General features: G+C 45.4%; 1 protein-coding gene across 9 annotated transcripts in view; it reads right to left on the bottom strand.

Moving 5' to 3' along the window:
- CEP170B (centrosomal protein 170B) overlaps positions 1-24,264 on the bottom strand; it is a 58,339-nt gene extending 34,075 nt beyond the window's left edge. For 8 of the 9 annotated variants that reach the window (XM_085580846.1, XM_085580848.1, XM_085580851.1 and 5 more), the window contains exons 1-6: positions 24,126-24,264; positions 22,651-22,786; positions 10,827-10,916; positions 7,741-7,819; positions 5,062-5,120; positions 3,644-3,782 (exon numbers count right to left, since the gene is read on the bottom strand). In XM_085580846.1, coding sequence (XP_085436972.1) covers positions 3,644-3,782; positions 5,062-5,120; positions 7,741-7,819; positions 10,827-10,916; positions 22,651-22,755 — 472 coding nt within the window. In that variant the 5' untranslated portion in view covers positions 22,756-22,786; positions 24,126-24,264. Of the gene's footprint in view, positions 1-3,643; positions 3,783-5,061; positions 5,121-7,740; positions 7,820-10,826; positions 10,917-22,650; positions 22,787-23,487; positions 23,608-24,125 lie in introns of those variants that run through there. The other variant, XM_085580847.1, reaches the window with a different exon arrangement.
- Between the last annotated feature and the right edge of the window lie 1,802 nt (positions 24,265-26,066).

Genomic DNA, 26,066 nt, shown 5'->3' with positions numbered 1-26,066 from the left:
AGAGAGAGACAGCAACAGCAAATTTCTTTGCTCACAGAAGCACACACAGCTTTGAAGCTCGCTACTGTAAGTCATAACAAAAGCATGAGAAATCCAGCTTGCTTTAAGTCAAACTGTTTTTGATTCATTATTAATAACAATAATGTCCATCTCCAGAAGATGCAGAGTAGGTTTCTTACAGCAGAGGCCTTGGGGGGAAAAAAGATATCTAGCTACAATATTTTAAAATTAATTCCTTACATGTCTGCTTTTTAACTCCTCTCCAAAATAGGGAATTCAGACCTAGTAGGAATAATCATAAAGCAGTTCTCTGACTCTTTGCCACACAATTTATTTCCTATGTGCACAGTTAATCTAGGCCCTGGTCATTTGTACCTGCTGTGAACACACACGGACCCCAGGGACTTCCAAATCAGGCTGACGATCACAAATGTATCAATAACATGGTCAAACCTTAAACATGCTGCAGTTACCACCACTCTAGTTCAGGCAAAAAAACTAGATATAACACCACTCCCTTAAATGAAAGGCTAGGGCAGTGCTGTGTGTCTAAATAGCTATTGCCATGATCTCATGGGGAAAGCAGCCAGAGACCATGGAAACCACTTCACAACTGGGCACAGCTCCCACTGCCTCCATCCATGCTGCCTGCTGACCTCAGCCCTGGACATCAGCAAGATTTTCAAGCTGTCCAGTCTGCTGAGAGGACTTAACTAATGACATGGACGCTGACCTGGTGAGCAAACGTATTTCACAGATCGCGGGAGAAGCTCCTGCAATTGGTCCTGCTCCTGCAAGTGATGATGCCCATTTCCCTGCAAGCAGCCTCCACCCCTGGAAACTCAGGCCTGCAGCAGTTATTCAGAGGTTAGTCATCAGATTCAGGATTACCCAGTCCCATCAGGCTGTGGCAGCTTTGCAAAAACAAAAAAATTAAGATCAGCCTGAGTATTTTTAACTATGTGCTGAGAACAGAAGACCACAAAGCAGCTTATCTCATCAAGTACCTCAACTCAGGTACCAACAGATGGGAATAGGGATTGTGACTGTCTTGAAATCTACTCAGTTCAAGGCTCTACCTGACTTCCTAATAACTTAAGGCTTTAGACATGAGTGCTAATAGCTATTTTTAGCATTAACTAGCTGAACGGTGGACACTTTTATTCATATCCATCTCCAAGCTATAGGATTAACCAAGCTCCTTGCTTCCAACATTTCACAGACTGATGATTTTCTGCTTACAGGCAACATACACCCAAAAGCTGCAAGTTCAACAGCATAAAGACTAAACTGACTGTTTCCCATTCACTCCTCTGGATCTCTTTATCCTCAGCCCCTCACCTCCTCCCATTTCTAAGCAGTTCTAATTGTTTACATTGTTTTGTTAAACCTCCTCCCTGAAAGCTTGCATTCCCTCTCCCTCTTTTCCACCCGGGCCCTGGGAACCGATCCTTCTAAAGGCTTTTGTCAGCCCAGACCTTGCTTTAATTAGTCAATGCAAATTCCTAAATACCTACAGGCTTAGCAAAACAGATTTTCCCTAAAGCCTCTTTCTGCTGCCACTAAGCAAGCCCACTCCCCTTAAGAACACTACACTCTTCTTTTCACTAATCATTTCAAATTGCTGCCACTCCCCACAGCAGCTGAGGAGAAACAGTGCAGGTGTGCAGCCAAGGACAAGGTGAATTAGTCACCTCGCAGATGAGAAAGGATCCACTGATCATTCTGCTCACGAGACAGAGATGCTAAATCAGTCCCTAGGAGAGACAGGAACTGATTTAATGCTCAGGCTCTTGTTTCCACATGCTTTAGTCCAATTCAGCAAAATACTTCAAACAAAAAGTCCTGATTTCCTCTATAGTTCAGTGGGGTTAGCAGCACTTTACAGATTTTTTTAGCTCTGCCCATCAGTCCCACTGCATGTGACATACTTCAGTGCTGGTCCCCAGTAAGAACACAAAGCCTGTTTTGCCTCAGACCTCTGGTCTGTGCCCACTGAAGATGACAGTAACATAATGCAGGTCTGCGAATCACAGGCCAGAGAAACGGGTCACCTTGCTGAAGAGTCACTCAACGTCCTGGCTTTGAAGGTGTTCCAAATATCCACTGCTTATGCTATGTAGGTTAAAATCAATGAGAGTGTCTTTTGGAAGGTGGCAAGAATAAAAAACTCAGTGTTCATGGAACCAGGCAGCAGCAAACACAAAGTGGTCCCAGTTACTGGCAAAGCTTTCCAAGACCGTCCTGCCCCTTGAATGGCAATGGAGAGCTCTTCTCCCAGTGGGGTTCACCTCTCCTCACCCTCCCCAGTGCCACACCTAATCATCCACAATTCCATCCCTTTACATTCACACTCAGGCTCAAACACAGCCACACAGACACATCCAAAGCAACACAAAGAAAGATTTTCTGGTACCCAAAATGGCAGTCAGACACATGGGTGCACGTGCTTCCCCACACAGCTGGAGACAGCAAGGAGACCAGGGAGGAACATTACACTGTGTTAGTTCACTGTGCCAACTTAGGGGGATTTTCATAAGGACAATACATGGGAGATTATGGTCAATCAACCCACTCCAATTAGTTATCATGAAGCCTTAACAGGTTAGCCCAAAGTTGTACACTTTTCTAGAAAGCTGCCACACCTGTCTCTAGGCAAACTCACCCACGATGTTTACCTCACTCTTTTACTTGTCCATCCCCTTTCCTCCTTGATTCTTCCTCCAACAGAGAGTGGACAACTCTCCCTGCTGAACCCTAAAGCTTTTCAATTGCTCTGCCATCCTGAAGCCACAAGACCACCACTGGCAGTCATGTCACCAGTATGCTTTAAAACCTTATTTGTTCCTCCCATGAACCAGCAAGCTCCAGAAAGCCATTAACTGATACCTGAGCAGAACTGGGGAGGGAGACCTGTCAGGACAGCACACACAGGAGGCAGGAGTTTGGGTGAAATGGGTGAGACAAGACTGTTGGGGAGGTCCTGACAAACCATAATGGGGAACACAGAGAAACCAAGTTCAACAAAGGATCTTTCAAGGCAGGCAGCAGTTAGCAAAATGGAGAAGAGAAGGAATTTCTCAAATAGAAAAGGTTTGAAGCCAGGGAACAGCGAACCTGAAGCAAACATCTCCCAGTTTGGCACTCAGTTTCAATTCCACATACTGGCAAGTTAGGAAATACAGCCATTTAAAACCATCCAGGGCTTTGTGAAAGAAATGGCTTGTTGCTTCTTTGCCTGCCAGCACCATGCCACAGCAGCTATACATTTTCTACTCTGACTCACCCTCTCTGTTCAAACACCAGCTCACGATTAGGAAATTAAAAATAGACCAGACAGGTGCCAGAGAACTTACCAAACCTGCTCTGCCCACAGGTTTTCCAGAACAAACACAGAGACAACGCATGTAGAAGCCATCATATCAGCTGATTTTTTTTTTTTTTTTTTTTTTTTTTTTTTTTTTTTGAGGCTGAATATCCAAAATCCCAGAGTCTGGAATACTCCAGGAGTTTAGAAAGATGATCCTTCCAGAACTGCTCCCAAATGCAACCCACAAGACTCTACTGTCAGAATCATAACCCAGCACAGAGCTCAAGCTGCACTTTGCTCAGAATGCAGATTAACTGGTTGCCAAGCAGGTACCTGTAATTGCTTTCCTCTCTCCTTTCTCCAGCTTTGCTTGTGGGGACTCTGTGTAGACACCGTGCTCCATGGGCTGCTCCGCCCTCTTCATGGCCGTGCCTTTGTAATTCATCTGGAGTTGGCTGGTGTACTTCTCATGCTGCAGACACACAAACAGCAGTGAAACCCTCTTCCCCAGCAACAGATCACCCAAAACTCCACTGCAGCTGTGTCCTTCAACAAAAAGCATGCACACCTAAGCAGAAGCTACAGAACAGGAGAAGTACCTCATTTGGAAGCCATTAAGTGACAACTGTAGAACACAAGAAGGTCACTGTGACTTAGCGCTGCAAAACAACTAATTAGAAAATCCTTTAAAAAACAGACTGAGAAGAATCAGAGCTCAGGCCATTCTCCACTCAGGATTCAAATCCTGAAATTCCCTTTGTTCTTAAAGGACCATTATAAATTATTTCAGAGTGCTCATCTGCATTATCTCGGTTTTTCAGCAAAGGCAATTGGAATCTATTTTAATTATTTTATCCAAACTGTCTCCCCAGCTAGGAAAGTGATTCTACCTTAAAACAGGTTCCATATTAACACAGTAAATGAACTATTTAGAAGCTGGTTTATTACAAGTAAATTAATAAAAGGGCGAACCCATCCAGATTATCCCTGAGTGTGTTCAATGTATCATTTGCCCAATTCTAGCTGTTAAATTTCCTATTCTTGCCAACATGGAACAGGGCTAGGAAGGCAGTATCTGCTAGCCAAGAGCTGATGCATGGCACTGATAGCCCAGTCCCACAGCTGAACATTACAGCATTTTTTTCCTGCCCAGAGGGGGTTGCTTTTCTGCCTTAGATAAGGGGATGCTTGAATATTTCTTACCTGCTACTGAACAATGTTTAAAAAACACCTCACTCTTAAGAGGACTGACTGCTCAGTAAGTAAAAACAGGGAGCTTGGAGGCAAAAAATGAGATGGTACACATGAATAAATTAAGCAAACTTCAGCCTTATTGAGGAGGTGTGGTGGAGCTGGCATAAGTCACCATGCTCAGAAAAAGACATCTGTGCTCCACTTCTGGGAAGAAAAAAGTTCTGCTGTGCTTCACCTACAAGTTCATGTGCTGGTTGTTCTTTAACATCTTACAGTTTTAAGTAATTTTTTTTTTTTTCCTTGGCAGTCATGAAACATAAAGAACTTGATCTACATGCAAGTACAGGGACAGGAGCGATCAGAACTGAGATAACTGGGAAATGTATCTCTCCTCAAAGGAGGGTTTTATTAAGTCCAAATCCAAGGAGAGCCTCACATTCTGAAACATTTCACTGCCATCAAGAGTATTTTAATATTTCACTCTGCTTGACCATCACTAGAGTACGTAAAGTTTTGTTTTTTTCTTTTGTAAATGCACTGCACCCAGCCACTCTTACCTTTAATGCTTCTTCTGGGACTTTGTGTTGAATTTGCTCCAGGACATACATATTGGAATGTACAGAATTCATTAAGGAAAATACAAAGGAATTGAATGGACAAAGAAATCTAGCATTGAGTCACAGAAAGAAAACAAGATAATAAAACTAGAAAGTCATAAAATACACCGGGAAGTAAAACTTGCCCGTGCTGCAGCCCAGCATGGTTTTCTTGTGCAGTCACATTTGCTGGCCAGACCCACAACAGCTGAGGGGCAGTAGACAAGGGGACCTGAGCAGGAGGAGCCTGGAGGAGCACCAGGAACTCTGTGCAGGACCTGGGGGAGCAACCAGAGCCCCAGCTCAGCTTACACCCTGATCCTCTCCACCTGGCTGGCAGCTTCAGGCAGACCAGTCAGTATCCTGGCCAAGATGGGCCAGTCTCAAATGCTGGATAAGGGAGCAGCAGAGTTCAGCTCCTTGCTCAAATGCCTGGGACAATGGTGCTCATGGTGCTCTCTTGCAAGACCTTTCAGTCACTGCAGTTTTCTAGATAAAAAGTAAATCAGGTCGTGAGCTGCTGTGACCTCTTAGGAAGGGAGGCATCCATGTGGTTGAGCCCAGGCAATAATCCTCAGCAATGCTGTATTAAAAAAAAAAAAAAAAAAAAAGCTGGCATCTGGAATGTCATCATGAACAACCCAATCAGCACAGCAGAAACCAAAGAGGAGGAAAAAGGAAAGATGGACTAAAAATAAACCAAGTGATACTGGCCTAGCAGGGAAACTGTGCACAGCCTGTAAGTGAAACTGTAAATGGAAAAGAGAAATGCTCTTTTGCAAAAGGACACAGTGACTCCAAGACCTCAGGAGATGCTGCCATCCACACCAAGCTGAACTGCAGTGTGCACAGAAAGCTCTGCTAAAGAGTGGCACCGAAGCAGCAAAGCAGAGAAAGACCTTACAGCTGCCATAGGTACAGTACATCTCACAAAGACTACTCTAAAACCTACATTCTTTAAAATTTCCGTGTTGAGGGCAATAAAATCTGCAACTCACTTTTGTTGTAGAATTCACTTCACAATTAATTTCACTTGAATAGCCATGAAAGCATTGCAGGACTAAATGCTTCAACTCAGCTGATCATTGCTGAGAATTGCTTTCTGTAAAAAGTTTAAACTGGTATTGCAGTCATTAAAACCCACCCATGCTCCAGGCACTGATTTTTGCCTTCCCAGGACTGGAGTTCATGACAAGTCTTGTGTGCATTTCTTCACACACCAAGAGACCAGAACATACACAAACAGCTGTATTAAAAAAAAGCATTTGCAAAGTCAAGAAAAGCTTCAACTGAGATTGCCTGTAACAGATTTCATCGCATGTGCAGCAAGACACCATCTTTAATGACAAGATCCCAGATGACAGTGACCAAAACCCAAATTATGATCCATGGCCCAGAAAACCCTCTTTTCCTGCAGATCCAGGACAGCACACACATAAGTTTAAGCAATCCTGGTTGCAACAGTGAGTGCTCCTGCACTGTCACTGCTGAGAGCTGAGGTACCAGATCCCTGGAAGACCAGTAAGGCTAAAGGTTTGGAGTATTTCAAGTGCTAAAGCATGGCCAAGCACAAATGGATTATCATGGGGACAGCAAAAGGCAGAAGAATGTGGCCTTGGGGTCAAGGATGCACAAGAGTTTTCCAGCCAAACATTTTCCCCCACCAAATGGTAAAACTTAGTATCTGCCTCTATTCTCAGAAATGTCCAGACTGTTTTAATTGACATCTCCCCAGAAAAGAAAAAAAAAAAAAAAACAAAACCCTGGAGAAGACACTTGCTACTTCTAAATCTAAATTCATCTTGAGTGGGCAAAGTTTGGCAGATAGAAGCCACTGAAAAAAAGTGAAAAAAGGATTAAATTACATGAAAAGACAGCAATAGGAGCCTCTACTTATCACTATTGCTCTTCGGGCTCAGAAAGGCATGTCAACATCTATGTTTATAGCCAGCCATACTATTACATCAGGATAAAGATAGGGATGAAAGCAAAGGTGACCAGACACTGGCAGGATTTGTAGTCTGTAAATAAAGCAGTAACCTAAACCTAGCCTCCCTTGCTAGAGGTGAACTATGCTGTTGTTAAAGTGAGATTTACTCTTGCATTTTGTGGCAGAACCAATTCGTATAGGCAAACTTTAATCAGTACAGAGTCAAGGGTCTGGCCACAAACTCTACAGCTAATTGTTGAAGGCTGAAGGCCTGAAAATTGTTTGAAAGAAAGCATCTGAGTGAAATGACTAATAAAACAAGGCAAATTGAATTAAAAAAAAATAGGAAGATGTTAGTTCATACAAAAATACATGAACTATGTTTGCTCCCAGCTGGTAGCAGCTACAGCTGCCACCCAAATAAAAATAAAAAACCACAACCCTTACTTAGGAGGAGACTGAAGAGGCACTTCCACAGTCAGTACTGCCAGTGCAGAGCCTGATCCAAAGTCCAATGCAGGCATCATGATTAATGTGCTCTGAATCAGGTTCATAGTAGAGAAACACTAGCTCATGAGCCATCCAAAGGCTACAAGAGGCAAAACAAACACCTTACTCATTAGACACAATTAGCCCTGGTACCTCTTCATGCAGCCAACAGCACAAAACCCAAAGAAAGCCTGAGTCCCAGTCTTCTTCAGAAAGGATATCATAGCCGAAGCGAATGACATCATTCAGTTTCAGGGTGATGTACTTCTGATCAGGAATCCTCACATCATTGACAAATGTCTGCAGGAGAGAAGCACAGGAATGGGTTTTGACCAAGGATATCAGGATGATGGATCTCAGATGGATGGTGCTCCCTGGTGGGCACCCATGTCCATCTGCTGATGGCACTGCACGTACTCAGAGCGTGCTGGCACCAAGTCAGGAGCTAGGAGCTAAGTTCCCTGGAAAAACCAACACCAGCAAGGTACCTGCCATGGGCAAGTCAGAGCACTCCAATTATGCTTCAAAGCAAGGTGCTGTGAAGGGACCTTTAGGGTGATTTCCTTTGCACCAACTGCAAATACAATTTTAGTCTCTGACTTGAGCAGGGAAATGAGGTGCCTGAAGTTAGGAACTTCAAATGCTCCTGATTCTCCTACACCCATCTCAACCAGCAAACGGTTGCAACTCATGCCCTTAATTACTGAACTAGGAATCAGCTTTCTGCTGGATGGCAAACAAGACTGGTGTCAGCCCCAAGGTCTGATAATTTAACAAACAAAGCCTATCATGGGGGAAAGGGGAAATGAAAATGCACAGGGAAATGGGAAAAAAAATTGAATCAGCATCACCAAGACAGCTGCGGCCACACTGTCTGAGATAACCAAATCCATCATGCTAAAATTCACACACCCCTTTTTCCCATGCTCCAGGCAGTTAATTGAGGCTGAAAGAAACTAACATCCTTCTAAAGGTGCAAGACATGTATTTCACAGCTGTGAATAAATGTATTTGATGTCTCTGCATCCTGAGGGGAACCACTATGAAACAATTCTCCCAGACCAACCGAGGATCAAACCAAGGGTGCATGTACATCTTTCACAAATTAACCCATGTATTTTTGCAATTATCTGGGCCAAACAAAAAATAAGAAGAGGCTGAAGAAGCCCTAGAGTGCTGATGGGGATTCACCATTCCCACAGCTGGATTTGAGGCAGTCAGACACCAGCAGTTACCCTACTTGGCATGGTGGGATTCACCCAGCCTCTCAGACCAGGAACCTGTTGCTGGGGCTTTGTGCCATTAATGCAAATACAGCTGAGGAAACAAAATTACACTAGAAAATGAATTTACATGTTTTCATGACTGCAACACAGTCTTTTCCTTCTGTCTTCTCACCTCAGCCAAGCCAAACATGCATGATAAGACCTAGCATTAACCACAGAGGAAAAATAAATGGTAGAGCAGGAAACTAGAACCTCAGCAGACAACAGCCCCCACTTTCCTGGCAATTTACAGAAGAACTGGGAAATAGGCCTGTAATTTCAGAATAAAAACAGTGAAGCTAGTTAAAAGGCACAGAATTCCAATTTGCATTAAAGTGTTTAATATTTAAAAAACCCACAACAATCGCACCTGGAAAAGGAATAATTGTTTGCTGAATTTAATTCAAAAAAGTCTGCATGAACCCATTTTGATACTTACCTATTTGTCCATGTTTACCTGAGGTAAAGTAACTCTAGTAAAATTCTTAATCTGGATAGAAATGCTATCCTTAAAAACAAAAACCTCTGAATAGAGACAGCAGAATTACCTGAACATTATAATAAAAACAATATAAAACACTTTGACAATTAATATGAACCAGATTATCCAGCAAAGCCATATAATGCATTGCTGACTACTCAAATACAAAATAAAAGGAAATTCTGAAAGTGGATTTAAAATCAAGGTGCTCAAAAGTGATTTCTTTCGTTTTAGGGGGGAAAACAAGCTTTTGTGACAATTTTCAAATAAAGATATGTTTCTTGCACGCAAAATTTGGTTTGGCCACAAGAGTCTTTTTCAACAGAAATGTTTGATCAGCTGCAGAGGGCAGGCACTGCTGTAACTCCCTTTTACTCCACTGCCTCTCTAAGCATAAGTCTACTATTAAAATGTTGTAAATTCTTATGCTTTAGCATGTGAAGATAGGAAATAATTAATGGTACAAGTCTTCCCTCCCTTGCAAACAGAATCTTCAGTTGCTATTTTGCCACCATGAGGTAAATACCATAGCTTTTGAACCAGGAATCCAGCTAGAGTCCAGACCAGTTACTGGAAATATTCCCATTTCAGCAGGGCTGCATGCCTTCAGCTATTAGGCTGAGAAGGATTAGCACTCATTCTTGCTGCGCTCAGATGCCAGAAGAGGCAGAATGGTTGAGGGCTGCTTTAGCCACTGTTTTTATACAAGTTTCTGGGCTCATCTTGTGGTTTTGTGGCTGTGATGGTGGAGGGCTTCTATGTCCAAAACAATGAAACAATGGCTGCAGTAGAACCCCCACTGGGAAAACAATTATGTGAATCTAGCTTAGGCCTGCTCCAGCAGAGGAATAGCTCCACTTGTATGAAGAAACTACCAAAACAGAGGCATGCTATGACATTTGGACATTTTTAGCAACAATGGTATATTTAAATATCATGGAATTCAGGTGTCTAACACCACTGCATAAGTCAAACCAGAGCAAGTGTTAAGATTCAGTCAGGCTCAGTTCCTTCTGCTGTGCTCACAGTATTCCTCGGCCTTCACGCAAACCAGGCTCAAGGCAGGCAAAAGAGCAATTTTTATTATTATAAAAAAAAAGGTGGTTTTAAGTAGTTTCCCCCAATGAACTTAAATGTCTCATCCCCCTATAAATCACTCCATGCACTGACAACTGAACTACCAAAAGGTTACCCTGCTCGTGCTGAACAGCTGCTCCAGAATCTCCACCAGCTTTAAGATCCCCAACATGACACTGAATTTATTTCCTCCCCTTTTGGAAGAGGCTTCATAATTTTGTGAGCCCTGAAGCATTCTGCAAGGACACCAGCAGAGAGGGGAAAAAGCAATACAATATTCACCAAAGCCTTCCCCTCCCAAGATGAGATGCTATATGACCTCCACCTCAGGCCTTGCAAATAATTATGCATGTTTGGCTTAACTCATGCCAACAGCTGCAGTGACCCAAAATGGTCTGAGAGCAGGATTCAGCGAGCACACGAGTGCTTGCAGACTCAGCACAGCACCAGGCCACCCCTGCCAGCTGGGAGGTTTGGTACTTACTCCGTTTAAGCTCCCGAGATCCTTCACCCAGTGCTCATCCTTGTCCTTGTCGTAGTTGATCACAGCGTGCTGCTTATCCACGCTGCGGGACTGGCAAGGGAAGCACAGCGAGCGTGAGAGCAGTCAGGCATAATAGACACTGCCAACACTGAGACATTAAACTGCCTTCATGTGGGGTAGGGGGACAGAGGGGGAAAGCAGGAAGGATTAAATACTATTTACTACTATAAATAATGGAAGGATAAGCAGTAAATGCTTCCATGGTTGTTTGCAGAGTTTGAAGACAATAGGCTATTTTAATGGAGAAGGGAAAATAAAAAGTTTTTAAAAATTGCTGAAGGCTGTCAAGACTATGCCACAATTTCAATAAATTATATCAATAGACACTGAACAAAATCAGTCAAACTGAGAGCCTGAGGGCCAGGATCTGAGCCAGCATGAGCTAGAAGATCTCCATTTTTCAACTGCTGAGGCCAATGGCCTCAACACTAGGGATGCTTCTACTTGGGATCATTTCTTCCTATTTTTCAAAGAGAAAAAAAAGTCATTTTCTTGAGTTACAAACTAAACTTGTTCCCAAAAAATTATACTGTTCCCGGGATTATATCCTGGAATTGATTTAAATTTTAGGATGTGTTCCAAGTTAGAGAGAGGTTAGTAAACCTAGAATAAGCAAGAAAGCAACTCCAGGAATATTTAAATTGTAAACTGGGTTTGAGTACACTGAACTTGACAGTGATCTGGTGCCACTGGCTTTGTCATAATGCACAAGTAATGCACCTTATCTTCAAGACATAGTGTGACACTTGAGCAGGCATCACGTCAGACTTGTGAAGAAGTGCTAGAACAAAATCTATGAATAATTTTGAAATATGCTGTGTTACAGCTATAAAGACACCAGACTGTCTGTTTTTAGACCTGCTGCCTTTCATAACTTGAGTCCTTGCTGCAGTTGACCTTAGGCAGACACTGGAAGCAGCATGTACACAGAGCACTGAGATCTCCCTGGTACCTCAGGCCAGGGGAGGGGAGGCCATGATACCAGAGCAGAGAGACCAGCCAGGCTCCAAGTCAGCTAATCCTCATCTTCCTGGGCACCAACCAACAAATTCTTGCTGGAAGTCCTTTCCTTTTGCCAAGTACAGACGCACTGGTTTCCACAGCACTGCTCTCAGCAAGCCATTATCTGGCTTCTTGCAAGCATGCAGAGGCAAAGATTCTTTCAGGCAATTCCTTGGTGAAAAAAAAAGAGGCTTTTTTCACACAAACTACTACTATTTACAGGAATTTCTTCTGGCCCTGCCAATGTCAAGCACATGAGAAGTACCACAACACCTGAGAAATGGCATCTCCTTCCTCTGCAGAGCATCCATCAGCCCAGGAGACACATCCTCCAGAATAACCCTGAAGTACCAATATGAAGCAAGCACATACCTGGCCGTAACATTACCCTTCCACCTTGCAAAGTCCCTCACACTATTCATGACATGTCACTCCAAGCAGAGGCAGCAAGGACAGGGGCAAGTGACCCCAAGCCTCCAGCTCCTTCTCTAATACAATTATCCACATGCTGCTGGACTTCCAAGGAAGCACTTCATGCTTTGCTGCCCAACTGATGCTGCTCAGACAGCAATCACCTCCCCAAAGACACAAAGAGAGGTGGGACAGGCAGAGAGAGCGTGACTGGGGACAGCCCACCTGTGTCTCCTGCTATGCTGAGCACTAAACATGAGAAGCAACAGACAGCAAAGCCCTCCCGGGAGAGGCACACACAAAGCCCTCATCCCCATGCCATCCCCACACTTGGTGTCTGACCCCTGACCTCAAGCATTTGCAGTGAAGCTACTGCTTCTCTCTCTTATTATCTACATCAGATGCAGCTCCCCAGTCCATTTTTCAAAGACCCAAAGTGGGTGTGGCAGGTGTGTGCAGTGTGAGGTAAGGATGGTCCAGGAAAGCACAGCTGAGGGACACTGCCCAGGCCCTCTGCACCTCAGCACATGGCCCTGAGGACAGCAGTATCTCCAGGCACAGCCTCAGGTACCACAGCAGCTGATGCTACACAAGCTAAGGTTGTTCCTGATCCGTCACTTGGTCCCTCACACCCTCTGGAGGGATGTGAGCCCAAAGTGTGTCCCCACAACAGTCTGGCTGTTTGAGCACTGCTCTGGACAGGGCTCCTGGAGGGCTCATCACACCTCAGCTACAAAGCAGAGGGGGATGACCATCCGCTCTCCCTGCTCATGGGCATTTACGTGCTATGCTTCATGCCAGGGGAGTCAAAAACAACCACACACAGGACTGTGCCTGCACAGCAGAGATGTGGTCTGTCTTCCCTGTGATCCCTCTGCTACTCAAAATTGTGGGTGTCACTGTTCCCAACGATATACGAGGGAATGCTGATTAACTGGTGCAGCAGTGTTTGCTTTAGTTTTTTACAGCACGTCATGAAGGCTCATTTAAACATTAACAGATTCTAAAGGTAGAACAAACCACTTAGCCCCCTTCCAAAGGCAGAAAGGTTTCCAGCCCAAAAAGTTAACCCAGACAAAAAACCAGGGAATATCTGCTATCTGATTTTAAATGTATCACAGGTCACTTAAAAAGAAGTTTATTTCTGGGAACCAGCTGTCTCCAAAAAATTCAACTTGCCCTGCATCTGACCCTGATGTAACTGAGCACAGCCCTTGTTCAGCTGCGTTCTGCAACAGCTGACTTCAGCCACTCAGGGGTCCCCAACAGATGAGGGTCATCTCAGGGGAGCAGACATATATTCTAGCAACATGATATTGCCCTCCATAAATGCAGAAAGAGGTCACCAAATGAACCAATGTATGCCACCCTGTTTTCCAAGGAAGTTTCAGCTGTGTTCAAGAAAGCCCACCGCAAAAGGAGTCAAAACAACAAGCAAAATCTGACCCACAGTCTTCCTCTCAGCATCTCTTTAAGAGTACATCAGGAACAAGGCAAACTGTTACGCAGATTGCACTTCTGTGAAATGTCATGCTTTTGCAGAGAAGTGAAGGAATTTTCTTAGTTTTGTTTATGTTAAGCCAGCAAACATCACAGGAACTGGCAGCAGGAGTTCCTAAGGACCTGTCTCCAAGGAAACTCAAAGAAACTAAAATCACACCTTATTTATTTTGATGCAGACTTGCCAAAGGTCACTCTTACTTGAGAACTGAGGTGTGGTTTATTTCAACATCAGTCACATTTAACATAAACTGCTCTTGTGTGCAGTGCCAGCAGCTGATGGTGCTTTTGTCTCAGAGAGGAGCACGCTCCCTCAATCCCACTTCCCATGAGGAGACAAACCAGTTTCCATGCTGGTAACAGCATGAGAGCCCAGGGACAGTCACTTCAGCCCAGCAGGTCAGTGGTTTCTAAGGAGTGACCTGCTGAATCACAGAAAGTGATTAAAGAAGCCTTAGTCAACACATCCATGGCTGCAGAGCTCCCAGCCATCTGCAACTTCACTGGAAAGATTTTAGGCTTCTACAAATTGAAAAACTGCAATTAAGTTGACTGAATCACTAACATAAGAGGACTTCTAGCCTAAATACACACGTGCAGCAAATACTGAGTTTCGCTTAATGATCAGCCATGACCTCTACAACCAAAGGCAAGACTGATCCATCATGAGTAGACACAGGGGTCCAAAATAAAAAAAAAAAAAAACAAGCAACAGATTTTTCAATAAAGTGTTAATAAGAAACCTCAATTACCCATATCCAGATGTCAAAAGCAAAAAATAACCAGTGCATCCTTGCAGTTAATCTGTTTCACCAGAAAAGCACTTGTGACAGGGTGAGCAGTAGTCCCGAGATATGGGTAAGAGATCCAAACAACCAAACCAGAGCTGGAACACCTGAGGGGAGGCTGAGAAGGGGAAAAGAAGGAAGGGAGGAGTCCTCTTAGGCAGTGGTGATCTTCAGGCAAGAAACAAGGCTACACTCCCAGAGGCTGGAAATGAAGGAAGTACATAGCATTCTCACCATGTCCCAACACTGGATTTGTTATCAAATGAAAACAACTCTCAAGAAAACACGTGTGCTTTTCTGATTAAGAATATTTACACTTCTCTGCAGGGAAAACATGGACACTGATTTGTTACTATACTCAGTCCTCATCCAAGGCTGGAATTTCCAGACATTCAAATAACTTCCTAATATAAGGTTGTGCTGCTTTTCTGTCATACTATCTACCATGCATCATGCTTTAAATACCTAGTAGACAAAATGCACACACAGTATATAACTGAGGATGGAGGTACTTTATATATAGCTCTTCCTTCTTCCACAATCATGTTAATCAGATAGTACCTGGGGGTCTGCCAGTCCCACAGCGGTACCAACACCTTGGATTACCAGGTTCCAATCAGCCATGCAACTTGTGATTCTCAAAACTGCACACATCATCAAATCAGCAAAATCAGCTTCAAAAGCTTCCAGAAATCTCCACAGAGGCACAAATCACACTGGCTACGTGTGCTACATACCCTACAGCTTTGTGTTTGGTGAAGGGTCTGATGCAGAGAGCAGGGATCTCAGGATGAACACATGAGCTGCAGAGATGCTAAGCAAAATCCACAAGGCACAAACACCTGCTTAGAAAGGCAGGAGGAGAAATCCAGCCAGCCAGCCTGCATTTCCCCACAGGGCTGGGGAGCAGACACAGCTCAGCTGTCTGTGCAGATACAGATGCTACTTTTTTTCTCAGGAGAATTACCATGGGTGAAAACCTACCAGTTGGGGTTGAGATTTGGACCTCAGCCCTGCCAGCGCCGCAAGGCATCGTGGCACTGGAGATAAAATAAACAAACATGAGCAGTTTCCCTGTTCCTCACTGCAGACTGCTGTGCACTTCTGGCACAAAATAACTGCAGTGTTCTGGTGGCAGCATGCAATAAAACAGTTGCCCAAATACTTTCCATAGTGAACAGGTTACATTTCTGCCAGTACTGTATTCTGCACAAGTGCCCCAGTAAGGAAATATAAACCTCTGTTGGTGTCCCACTTTAGAATGGAGATAGACAAAACTAAATTTAAAAAAAGTAAATATATGCTGGATAACATTTAATGACAGACATGAAGACTGGGTCCTTCTCTTTCACCACAAAGCATTTCACAGTGTCGTGTGCATTGGCCCCTCCAATATATACTTTATATACAATATATATACTTTTCCAGAATATCAGTGAATGCTCCATCCTGGCCCAGGCTGGTTGCAAGTGTGTCACCCCTGTGGCAGCCTGATGGCTCCCAGGGGCAGGTGCTGCCAGCTTCTAATGACTCTGCCTAAGCAGACAAATCTTTTCAGCAAGTGTAGCCACCTCATCCTGGGGCTGGACTCGCCTTACAGCTCCCAGGCTGCAGAGGCTCCTGCCCTCAGCTTTGCTGCAGCCAAAATAATGGACTTTGAGGATCTGTGGCTGAACCAAGGCCTGAGTATTCAAGCAAAAAAATAATGCATTGAACAAAAGAGAGAAATCCCCCAGGAAAATGAAACTGTAATCCCCACAGCTTGGCAAAGGGATTTGGAGGCTGGCATGGTTCCCATAAAAACTTAACCCGTTATTTTGGAGTAAAATGGGTTTTTGCTTGTTGGTTCCCCATTCCCAAAGTGAACTGGTTCAAGTGTCCCAGGGTCAGATCCTGACCACAGGCAGGGAGCATGCTGCCCAAGATGCACTGGCTTTCCCTTTGTTTTACATGGCCACCCAGGAGGAATAGAAAAGCATCATTTTAGGTGGGACACAAGCCTGAATTTTTATAGTGCAGCTGAACAGCTACTGCCTGTATCAGGATCTCATACAAGGAAGATGCATCTCCCTTTTTAATCTGCCCACTCCAGAGTGGGACAAACCCTCCCTTGGCAGTCCAGGCTTCCAGCACCTGCATGAAGCCCTCTCAACCCTAATAACCATCTGCCTTCAGTGCCACCATCACCTCTCTCCCTTCCCTGCCTCCAGCAATGAACTCCCCTCCCAGATCTGCCAGTCTTGCTATGCCTCCAGCCTCCTACACTCATATGCCATCAGGCATAGTAACCTCCTCCCATCAAGTGCACATTAACAGAACACAATGGTACAAGGAAGAGCCAAAAAAACAACTCTAGGCCTGGAAATACAGGATGTGCATCCTTCCTCCCACAGCTGCTATCCCAGCACCTGGAAACACTACCTGTCAAAAAGCAGCACCTTCCCAAGGCTAGATCCATTCTCTTTTATAAGACTCTTACCTCCTTTGTAGCACCTAATGAATTACTCTTGGCAATTCCCAACACCCAGGGAGTAACTCAGGTGCTTGTTCACACCCTCTGGATAATTGCAGTGAAACAGCACAGGTGGGGCATCTCCCTGTCCGACTACAGCTTCCCACTTCAACCCTACACTGCCATGGGGAAGGAGGTCCAGACACAAAACCCAGCAGAGATTCCTCATGGCTTCTTCTGGGAGCTCCCAGTGCTGGAAATATGTGAGCAATAGAGGGATGCAATTTCCGCACTGTAGTGAATGCACCTAGAAGGACCAGGAAAAAGATCATCTACCAAGTTCTTACCATCTGCTTCTTCCCAGCATAACACTGTAGACAACCCACACCACACCTGTTTGCACTTGTTTATGTATGCACTTACTAAACTACACAGCAAAGACACAATATTATCAAGTATGGCCCAGGGAAGGCAGGATACACCAGGTCAATGAAACCTTAATTTGACCAGATGTCACACACAGGCAGAGTTCATCTTTGCACTCTATTATTTGTGGAACACGCCGTGCACCCTGCATACCAGACACAGAACAGATCCTGCAGGGAAAAATACCCAGGAACTACACAATAACAGATTGCATCTTCATGCCTATGTACACAGGGGCAGAGGCAGAATTACACAGGCAGCCTTCAGCAGCCTTCACACTAGGGTGTTGTAACTGCTCTGCAGTTATAAACACTTGACTTAGCAGCCATAAGAATACTCCTTCAGTTCCTAGAATGCTTATAATTCCCTGTCTTTTTAACAAAGCAGGCTAAAAAGACGGAAACACAGTATTGTTACCTTAGTGTGATTCACCAGGAGAATGAACTATGTCCAGCTCACAAGGACTTACCACTTGAACTGACTAATTGGTATCATAAGCAGCACTGGTCCCATCTGGACCAGTGACAGATGCTTGGCTAGGAGCTTTCACAGCTCCCTTCTGACACCAGAATAATAAACAGCAAGTCTTGACCCATTCTCAGGCCTAAAGGCAATGCTGCTCAGCAGCCACATCCTGTAATGCCCGTTTTGCCCACTCCGAGCATCTTCTGCCCTATGTGCACCACCCTCTCCACTCTTCCAAGTCCTGCTGCTCCTCCTCTCACTCCGCACAAACAGAATCCTCATTGTACTTCCTCACTTGGCCAAATCTTCATCATTTGGTGAAGCTCTACAGAGTAGAAATGCAAGCACTACATGCAAAGATCTGACCTGTGGCTTCCTGAAACACAGGTGAAGAGGTTAAACAAGCATTCTGGAAGTATCATTACACTCTTGGCTTGTTCTTGCCCTTTCCTCGACAGCTGCTTTGACCACTGAGTCAGGATGCCAGGTTAGGTGTACTCTGATCTAATCTAGTACAGCTGCTGTTACATCTACACTCTAGTCTTGTGAATACCTGCACCCAGTTCCTCTTTGCCCAACCCGTGACACTACTCCACTCCATCTCCTTGCCAACATCACTCCCAGATGGAATTACTTACGGCAATACTATCAAGTAAGTCCCTGCTGACCACATTCAAACTCCAGCTTTTATTCAAAGGCTTGGAACTTGGTCAAACACATTTGGATTATTGATTAAGGGAAAAACAAACAAACAAACAAAAAAAACCCCAACCAAACAAAAAAAAAACACCACCTCCAACCTAGTCATTCACTTTTGAAAATCTTCCCTGACCCAGCTCAACTACAATGCCAGAACTTCAAAGAACAGGCTAAATATACTTTTAAATAATTGACCTGAAGAAAACAGCATTTTTCTCAGAGTTGCTCACAGCAAAGACAGGAGGTAAATGATTGCATCCAGAACACACGGCATAAAAAACATGCCTGGAAAATAAACTCTCATCCCAAACAGCTACAAAGTTTAGCAGAATTATAAGCAATTGCAAACAGTGTCTCCTGATAGGAAATGTCAGGTTGTCCCAAAAGGCATACAGGATAAAGGCATAAAACAGAAAGCACCATGCTGCCTGCACCTACTCCTGCTGTAACTCACACGCATGTACAAACTCACATGCCCACAGCATCATTCTAAAGGGAGGGAAATAATCAGGGGAGCACTGATTAAACATTTCTATTCCCCAAATTTTCCAGTAAACATCATAATCAAACAAACACAGGGAAATCATGACACTGCTTTCCATTCTGTTAAATATTTACATTTAGGAAAAATAAAAAAAAAAAATATAAGTTTTGTTTAGGGGCAGCGGAGAATGTTTTAATGGTTAAGTGAAATTTTTGAGTTTGCAAAATGTTTGTTCCCTGAATACTCATCACATTAAGCAAATGATCAAAGCTGATAAAAATGGCAGCTGCATTCCCCAAAATAAGGTTGCTGGGGAGAGGGAAAAAATATTTTCTTCAGGATGGTCCCAAAATTCTTTTATTTTTGATTAAAAAAAAGAGTAGATTTTTTTCAGATCGTTACTTCCTAACACCCCCAAGTTTCACATTAAAAATCCACACCAATGCAAGTTAGTGAAGGTCCAGATTTCCACACTCCTGCAGTTTGTTCACTGTTACCTGAAGGAAGCAGCAAGGCTGTTGAAGAAATCAAGCACTTTTCTTAGAAAAAGGGCAGAATTGAGCCCTTGGCTCTGGTAGCAACACTGCATGCCAAGTTACAGCTACACTTTATGGCATTTTCCCCCATGCATTATTCAAACCCAATGTAAATCTCGCATTTACTTGTACTAGAAGCTTTAGAGGGCTGCAAAAACATTTAAAATATTTCTAATCCTCTTAGTAGGTATAGAAGATATCAAGGTAGATTATGTTTCCCTACTATCAGACCTACTCAATTCTAAGATTAAAGACTCTGGGTTTCTTCACCTCTTTGTTAATCAGAAAGCAAATCCACTACTTGTATTATGAAATAAGAAAACCAGACAAAGCTAAAGCTTAATTGTTTGGTGACAAATCCATCCTTTTTTGCTGTTTAGAGACCTGATACTTTGAGACAGCACATTCCAAGAAAATATCAATAGACAAGACACTCCTAAAACAGTAAAATGAGGAAGGCAAGACTGCAGGTCGCCAGAACAAGGATTATCTCTGTGTTGTGTGTTTGAGCACCATGTTACACGTAGTCTCAACAGGGAACCACAAACCATATCACGATGAAATCAATAAGCAGTAACAGCCTTAGACATGAAAAAACAATGACCAGGTCACCCAGTCACTGCCAGTTTGTTCCCAGCTGTGCACTTTAAAGGATTAAATGCCAGTATCTTGAAATATAGATGGAAAATAACCATGCAGTGAATATACAGTTTCAGGGTCAGTACGCCAGAAATACAACAAGGTGCAAACAACTGCCACAAGAGCTCTGTCCATCTGCTCTGATAACTGCCCTGCTTCTTAAGCTCCCCCAAGACAAATGATTGTGCCAGTCTGCACAACGATTCTCTGACATGGACAGTCACAGTAGGGGAAAAGTCTATTTTTAGATCCATCCTCCATCTGCTCTCATACAATTCTGCTTGGATATGAAGACTCCATGTTCACAGTTTCTGTTCTGCACTCAGTCTTACTACAAACATCTCATTTGGAGCCCCAGGTAGCTCTGGAAAACATCTTCATAAGCAAATGGCTAGGAAAAGAATGTGCTGTGCTGTTCAAAACAAGACCTTACATGTGAGCCTAGAAAAAGCTTTATTACTGGAGATAGCAGACCACTATGCTTATAAAGGGTCACATGCAGCTCACCCCATGCTGGCTTTTATAGACAATCCAGAGCCTTCACTCTGGTGAAATAATGAGTAACTCTTTTAATACCACCCACAACCTCTGAACCCTTAGATACAACTGCCTCACATATATTCTTGGCTCCTCCAGGAATCTCAATTCATTTACCTTGTAGAAAAGTGCATGGCAAATCAAGAGCTTCACAAGATTGGGTACTCCACAAGCAACACTGACAAGCCAGCTCAGACTTGCAAAGAAGCATGAAAAACTCTGGCTGGTATGGAGTGGCTCACAATCCACAACATCCAGTTAACCCCATAAGCAGCTAGAGAAAAAAGCTGTGTATTTTAAGCGTAATTGTTATTTGGGGTCTTTATTATTTTAGAGACCACAGCTTAAGACATGACTGTCAGAATACTGAAAGCTGACAAGCCGCAAGTTCTTTCACAAGATATTAAGATGGGCAGCCTAAAACTCAGACCATTTCTGGAAACCAGGGACACTGTGTGTGTCTCCCTCCCAGTCATGAGAGAAGATGCCAATCAGGTTCCTGAGCAGCCAAATGCAGATGTACAGCAAGTATCAGGACATTTTTAATGTCTCACCTTTACATGCCTCACCAGCCAGACATGTAGAAACATGAAATAAGAGATAGTGTGATTCATGGGAGAACCCAAACAAACGATCTGCTGTGGAACAGGAGCTCCCAACTCTACAGCAGCACAGCCATGCCACTCACTGCCAGCAGGCAGAGCAGGACAAACACTGCAAACTCTCCTCTTGTGGACACTGACATTTTATTACATCTAGATAGCACCTTGCCCTTCAAGCACACCTCCTACAACAACTTCTACCTCTCTAAACAGACCTCCTACTAACATATCATACAAAATCCCTACAGCAACTACAGACAAAGCCTCCTCAGTAGATCCTCAGCACAGCATTTAGGACATGCCTATGATCAGGTCAGTAGTGGAAATTATGAGGAGAGAGTCTCCATTGTGTAGGCAGCTTCCTAATTTTGCCACCTACAGGAACATTTGCCACCTTCACAAAGGGGCAAAAAGGGGATGGGCAGGTGCAATAGAAAATTTTTTGTGCACCTAAGTACTCATGGCATGGGTTTAGCAGAATCACTATTTTAATTCTGAGCTTCTACAAATTCTTGAGCTAAACTGCTCGTGTCAGAAGCTCTTTGCAAGATTCTAGCTCCATTCATCTGGAGTGACATCTACTACATTATGCTGTCAAACATCAGAACCTCAGTCAAGACTTCAGACATGCTGGATTAGGTCCAGCAGAGACACATGCTGGTATGGAAAGTACTAACTGAAGCTGAAAATTTGCCCAAGTAACACAATTACTTTGGGAAGAGGTCACCAGCCTACTCAGCCTACCAAAACAGATTTCCTCTGCTAAACATCAGCATTTTCTACCATGATAAAAACACCTGAGAAATGAATAATTCAATCAAACTTAAAGGGGAAAAACAGGTAAACAAAAAACCCTGCCTGCATTCAAATCACATGTAAACAGTGCATATGTTAAAAGCTAAAAAAGCCAGCAGCATAATCACAGATCAGGACAGAATGGCATGTCTTTGTTTACTGCTTCTAGTAGCATCAAGACAGTTAATCTATTTGATTAATCTCCCACCACTATGGATCCTATCCATCTGATGACATGGCAATTTGAAAACCTCACTCACTGTCACAAACATGAAGTCTTCAGGGGAAACGCAGACTCAGGACAAAAAGAAGACGTTCCTTTTAAAGGTGTCTCTTCAAAGCATCAAACATCTCTACAGGTCCCCAGTATTACATACACATCTACTGCATCTTCAGAAGAATTACAAAAAAAAAAAGCGTCATGTTACCTGGAGCATCAGTTCACAGTCATCTCTTCCAACAAATATCATCTCCCGAGGGAGCCGATGGCGAATGCCAGTGCTGCTCACCAAGAACCACGAAGTCACGCTCATTTTGGCGCTTGGCACTTAACCTTTATACATCCTAAACACAAAAAAAGAAAAACCCCACAAGACAGAGTTAGCTATTAATGAACTGCACAAGTACAAGAGTGTGTAGCTGCTGTTCCCAAATTTCCCTCTACCATGGGACCCAACGCTGCCCTATGCACTTGTGTTCCTATTTTAAATCTCTGGTGACAACAAGCAGTTGTGAAGTGTCTGCCAGGACCTCCTGCCCATGTGTAGGAGCTCTGCAGCCCTAGAAATATTCCCATGGCAAAGTAAGACTAAGGATCTGAAGAAAGGATTGTTTAAAAAATTGAAACATCCATCTGAATCCAATCAATGACATTATGAAATATGGTGGAGGGGAAAAAAGAGAAAACAAAAAAGATCTCCTTTCCAGAACATTTCCTCACCACTGCCACAGTGCTACACAGCTTGAGCCTCTCCCATCATCAGAGACGTGGACCAGCACATCAGTAAGGTGACATAACGTGGCTCCCTTAACCTTTCACAGCGCACTCCCAGGAGCGCTTACACCCGTGCTAGGAGAACCTCCCTATTGCTCATCCCACTTCCATCCTGGTGTAAACTGGGAGCCCACAAATCCTTCCTCCCTTCCTCCCCCGCTGCACGGCTGGTCCACACGCCAGGTGAGGGAGCGCAGGCTGCGACTCCCCGCGGGGTTTCGGCGCCCAGCGGGCGGAGGGGCGGCAGCTGTGACCTGCGTGCGGCACTCACCGGCGCTCTCCCGGCCACACCTGCTCGTTGTCGCTGCCACAGCCCGGCTGCGGGCAGCCTGCTGCCGGGCCTCCCCCGCGGCATCCCACCTTCCTCTCCCTGGCTGCAGGAAGGAGGATTCAGCCGCACACGCCAGGCTCTCGCCTTCCCCGCACCCACCTCCCGGGCTCCCAGCTGCATTCCTAAGCGCACCGGGGGAAGGAGATCTCCATTTTCCCCGGGCTGCGCCGCGCTCCCCGGCCCCGCCGCCGCCTCAGCGGCCGCGGGGCGCGCAGGTGGGGACGAGCGAGCTCCGCGGGGGCCGCGGACAGCCCGCGGGGGCCGGGGACAGCCCGCGGGGGCCGCGGACAGCCCGCGGGGGCCGGGGACAGCCCGCGGGGGCCGGGGACAGCCCGCGGGGGCCGGGGACAGCCCGCGGGGGCCGCGGACAGCCCGCACGGCCCCGCCGCTCCGGGAGCCGCCGCTCCGGGCTGCCGCGCCCGTGGCGCGACACACGAGCGGCCCCACACACCGCGGCCCCACACACCGCGGCCCCACACACCGCGGCCCCACAAAGCGCCCACCCGGGAAGGGGAGCCGGGAGCCGCCGGCACAGCCCTTTGTGTGCCGGGCCCCCGGCCCCCGCCTGCCCGCCCTACCTGCTGCGGCCCTCGGCGCGGTGGCAGCCGGGCACCGCGCCCCGCCAGCCGGCTCTGCCTGCCCCGCGGGCCGCTCCCGGCGCCCGCCCCGCTCCGCCCCCGCGCCGCAGGTTCCCGACGTCAGGAGGCGGCTCCAGCCCCGCCGGGCCCGGCCGGGGGAGGCGGCGGGTCCGCGGCCGCGGCTGGCCGGGCTGCGGGGCGTGTCAGCGCCGCGGGGACACGGCCGCGGCGTGCGCTGGGTTGGATGGGGCCTTAAAGAGCATCTACCTTAAAGGGCATCGCATCTACCCTGCCACCCCGGGCAGGGATGCCAGCCACCAGACCAGGTTGCTGAAAGCCGTATCCGTCCTGGCCTTGAACACCTCCAGGGATGGGGCGTCCGCAGCTTCTCCAGGAAGCCTGTGGCAGTGTAATGCTCTGCCCTGGTTCAGCATCCCTCACTTCAGGCTCTCGGAGAGGCTCAGTGAATGCCGGCAGAGCCTCTGGCACCTCTCTGACCAGGGCAGCCATCCTTCACCTGGGAAGGTCCAACATGCAAGCTTGATGCCATGGGGCTGGAGGTGCAGCCTCTGTGAGACTCTGGGACCAGACCCCACACCAGCCCAAGGGAGGTCCAACACCAGCCTCTTCTCCCACCAAGTCCTAGCACCAGCTGCTTCTCCAGTCCCAGCACAGCCACCCAAGTGAGCCTCAGCACCAGTCTCTCTCACTCTCTACCAACCTGCAGGTCGGCATCCATCTCCACATACACTCCTTGAACTCTTGCAGGGCAGTACCAAAACACAGTTGGCAGGACCGAGTTAGTCTTGAGCATCTAACCATGGAATAAGAGCCCAAAATGGGTACTGTGAAAAGACATGCCATTTTATGGGTTCTTTTCAGTCGTTGGTAATTAGAAAATTCTAAAGAAAAGTAAGTGCAGCGAGCAATTACAACCTTTTCTCCCTTTGTGATGAGCATTGAGTATCATGGTGAAGCTTTCTCAAGAGAGCCCCAGCTCCTGCAGATGTCAGGGGAGCTGCAAAGAGCAGCAGCTGAACACTGGTTCTCTGGCTCCAGCTGACACAGGCAGCTGAAGGAATTCTATAGGAAGACACCGAGTTCATGGTGATGTTTCCCCAGACTTATATTCCAGCTGGAAAGACAGCTTTGCTTTTATACACTGTAAAGTTGGGTTTGAATATTGTTTCTCAGTCACCTGCAAGAGCTTTTCTTGGTCTCTTCAGTATTGTGTACTTTGGAATTTTGGTTCAGGATGTAATCTTAATAAAGTCTGATGGCATGGAAACCACAGGTCTGTGACACCACTTGCAGGGGGTGGCCCTTTAGCCACATCACTTTGTGGGCTTACTCCTGGTTTATACCTTTGCTGCAAGGCTGAGGAGCCAGGAATGGCAAAGTGAACTGCAGCAGGACTGTAAGGAGGGAAGGAAAACAGCATTTCTTCCTTTTCCTCCTCTTTCTGAAGAGAAGTAGGACTTTGTTATTATTTAATTAATAGTATTCTTTAATCAGCATTTGACTTTTTTCTTGGCAGATACATCATGCCCCAGAGTGATTTCAGGGTATCATTATCTTCAAAGTCTTCGAAGCTGGCTGAGCTGCAGCATCTGTGTTTTATTGAAGTGCTCTTAGTCTCTGCTTGGAGCAGAGCACCACACCCTTGCAGCGTGCTGTGTCCCTCAGACACCAGGCAGGAGGATGGAGGGAGCAGCTCCCACTTCCACAGCTCTTCGAAGGCTTTTGTATTGAGTGCTGCCATGAAGTAATAGAAATCCTTTATAAGTAAAAATGGACTTCTGCCCTATTTTGCCAGCTTATCCTGTCACTGAATGATCTTTTATTATTGATTTAACTGACCTATAGCTTAAGTTTTTATATATATTATTCACTTCTTTCTGAACTACATCTATTTACTGGAGAGGCTGCTCTATGAACTGA

The sequence above is a fragment of the Lonchura striata genome, chromosome 5 (genome assembly GCF_050655825.1).
Source record: "Lonchura striata isolate lonStrDom1 chromosome 5, ASM5065582v1, whole genome shotgun sequence".
In the NCBI taxonomy this organism is placed as follows: domain Eukaryota; kingdom Metazoa; phylum Chordata; class Aves; order Passeriformes; family Estrildidae; genus Lonchura; species Lonchura striata.
The sequence above is the reverse complement of the archived record's forward strand: the minus strand, read 5'-3'. Positions and strand labels throughout refer to the sequence as shown.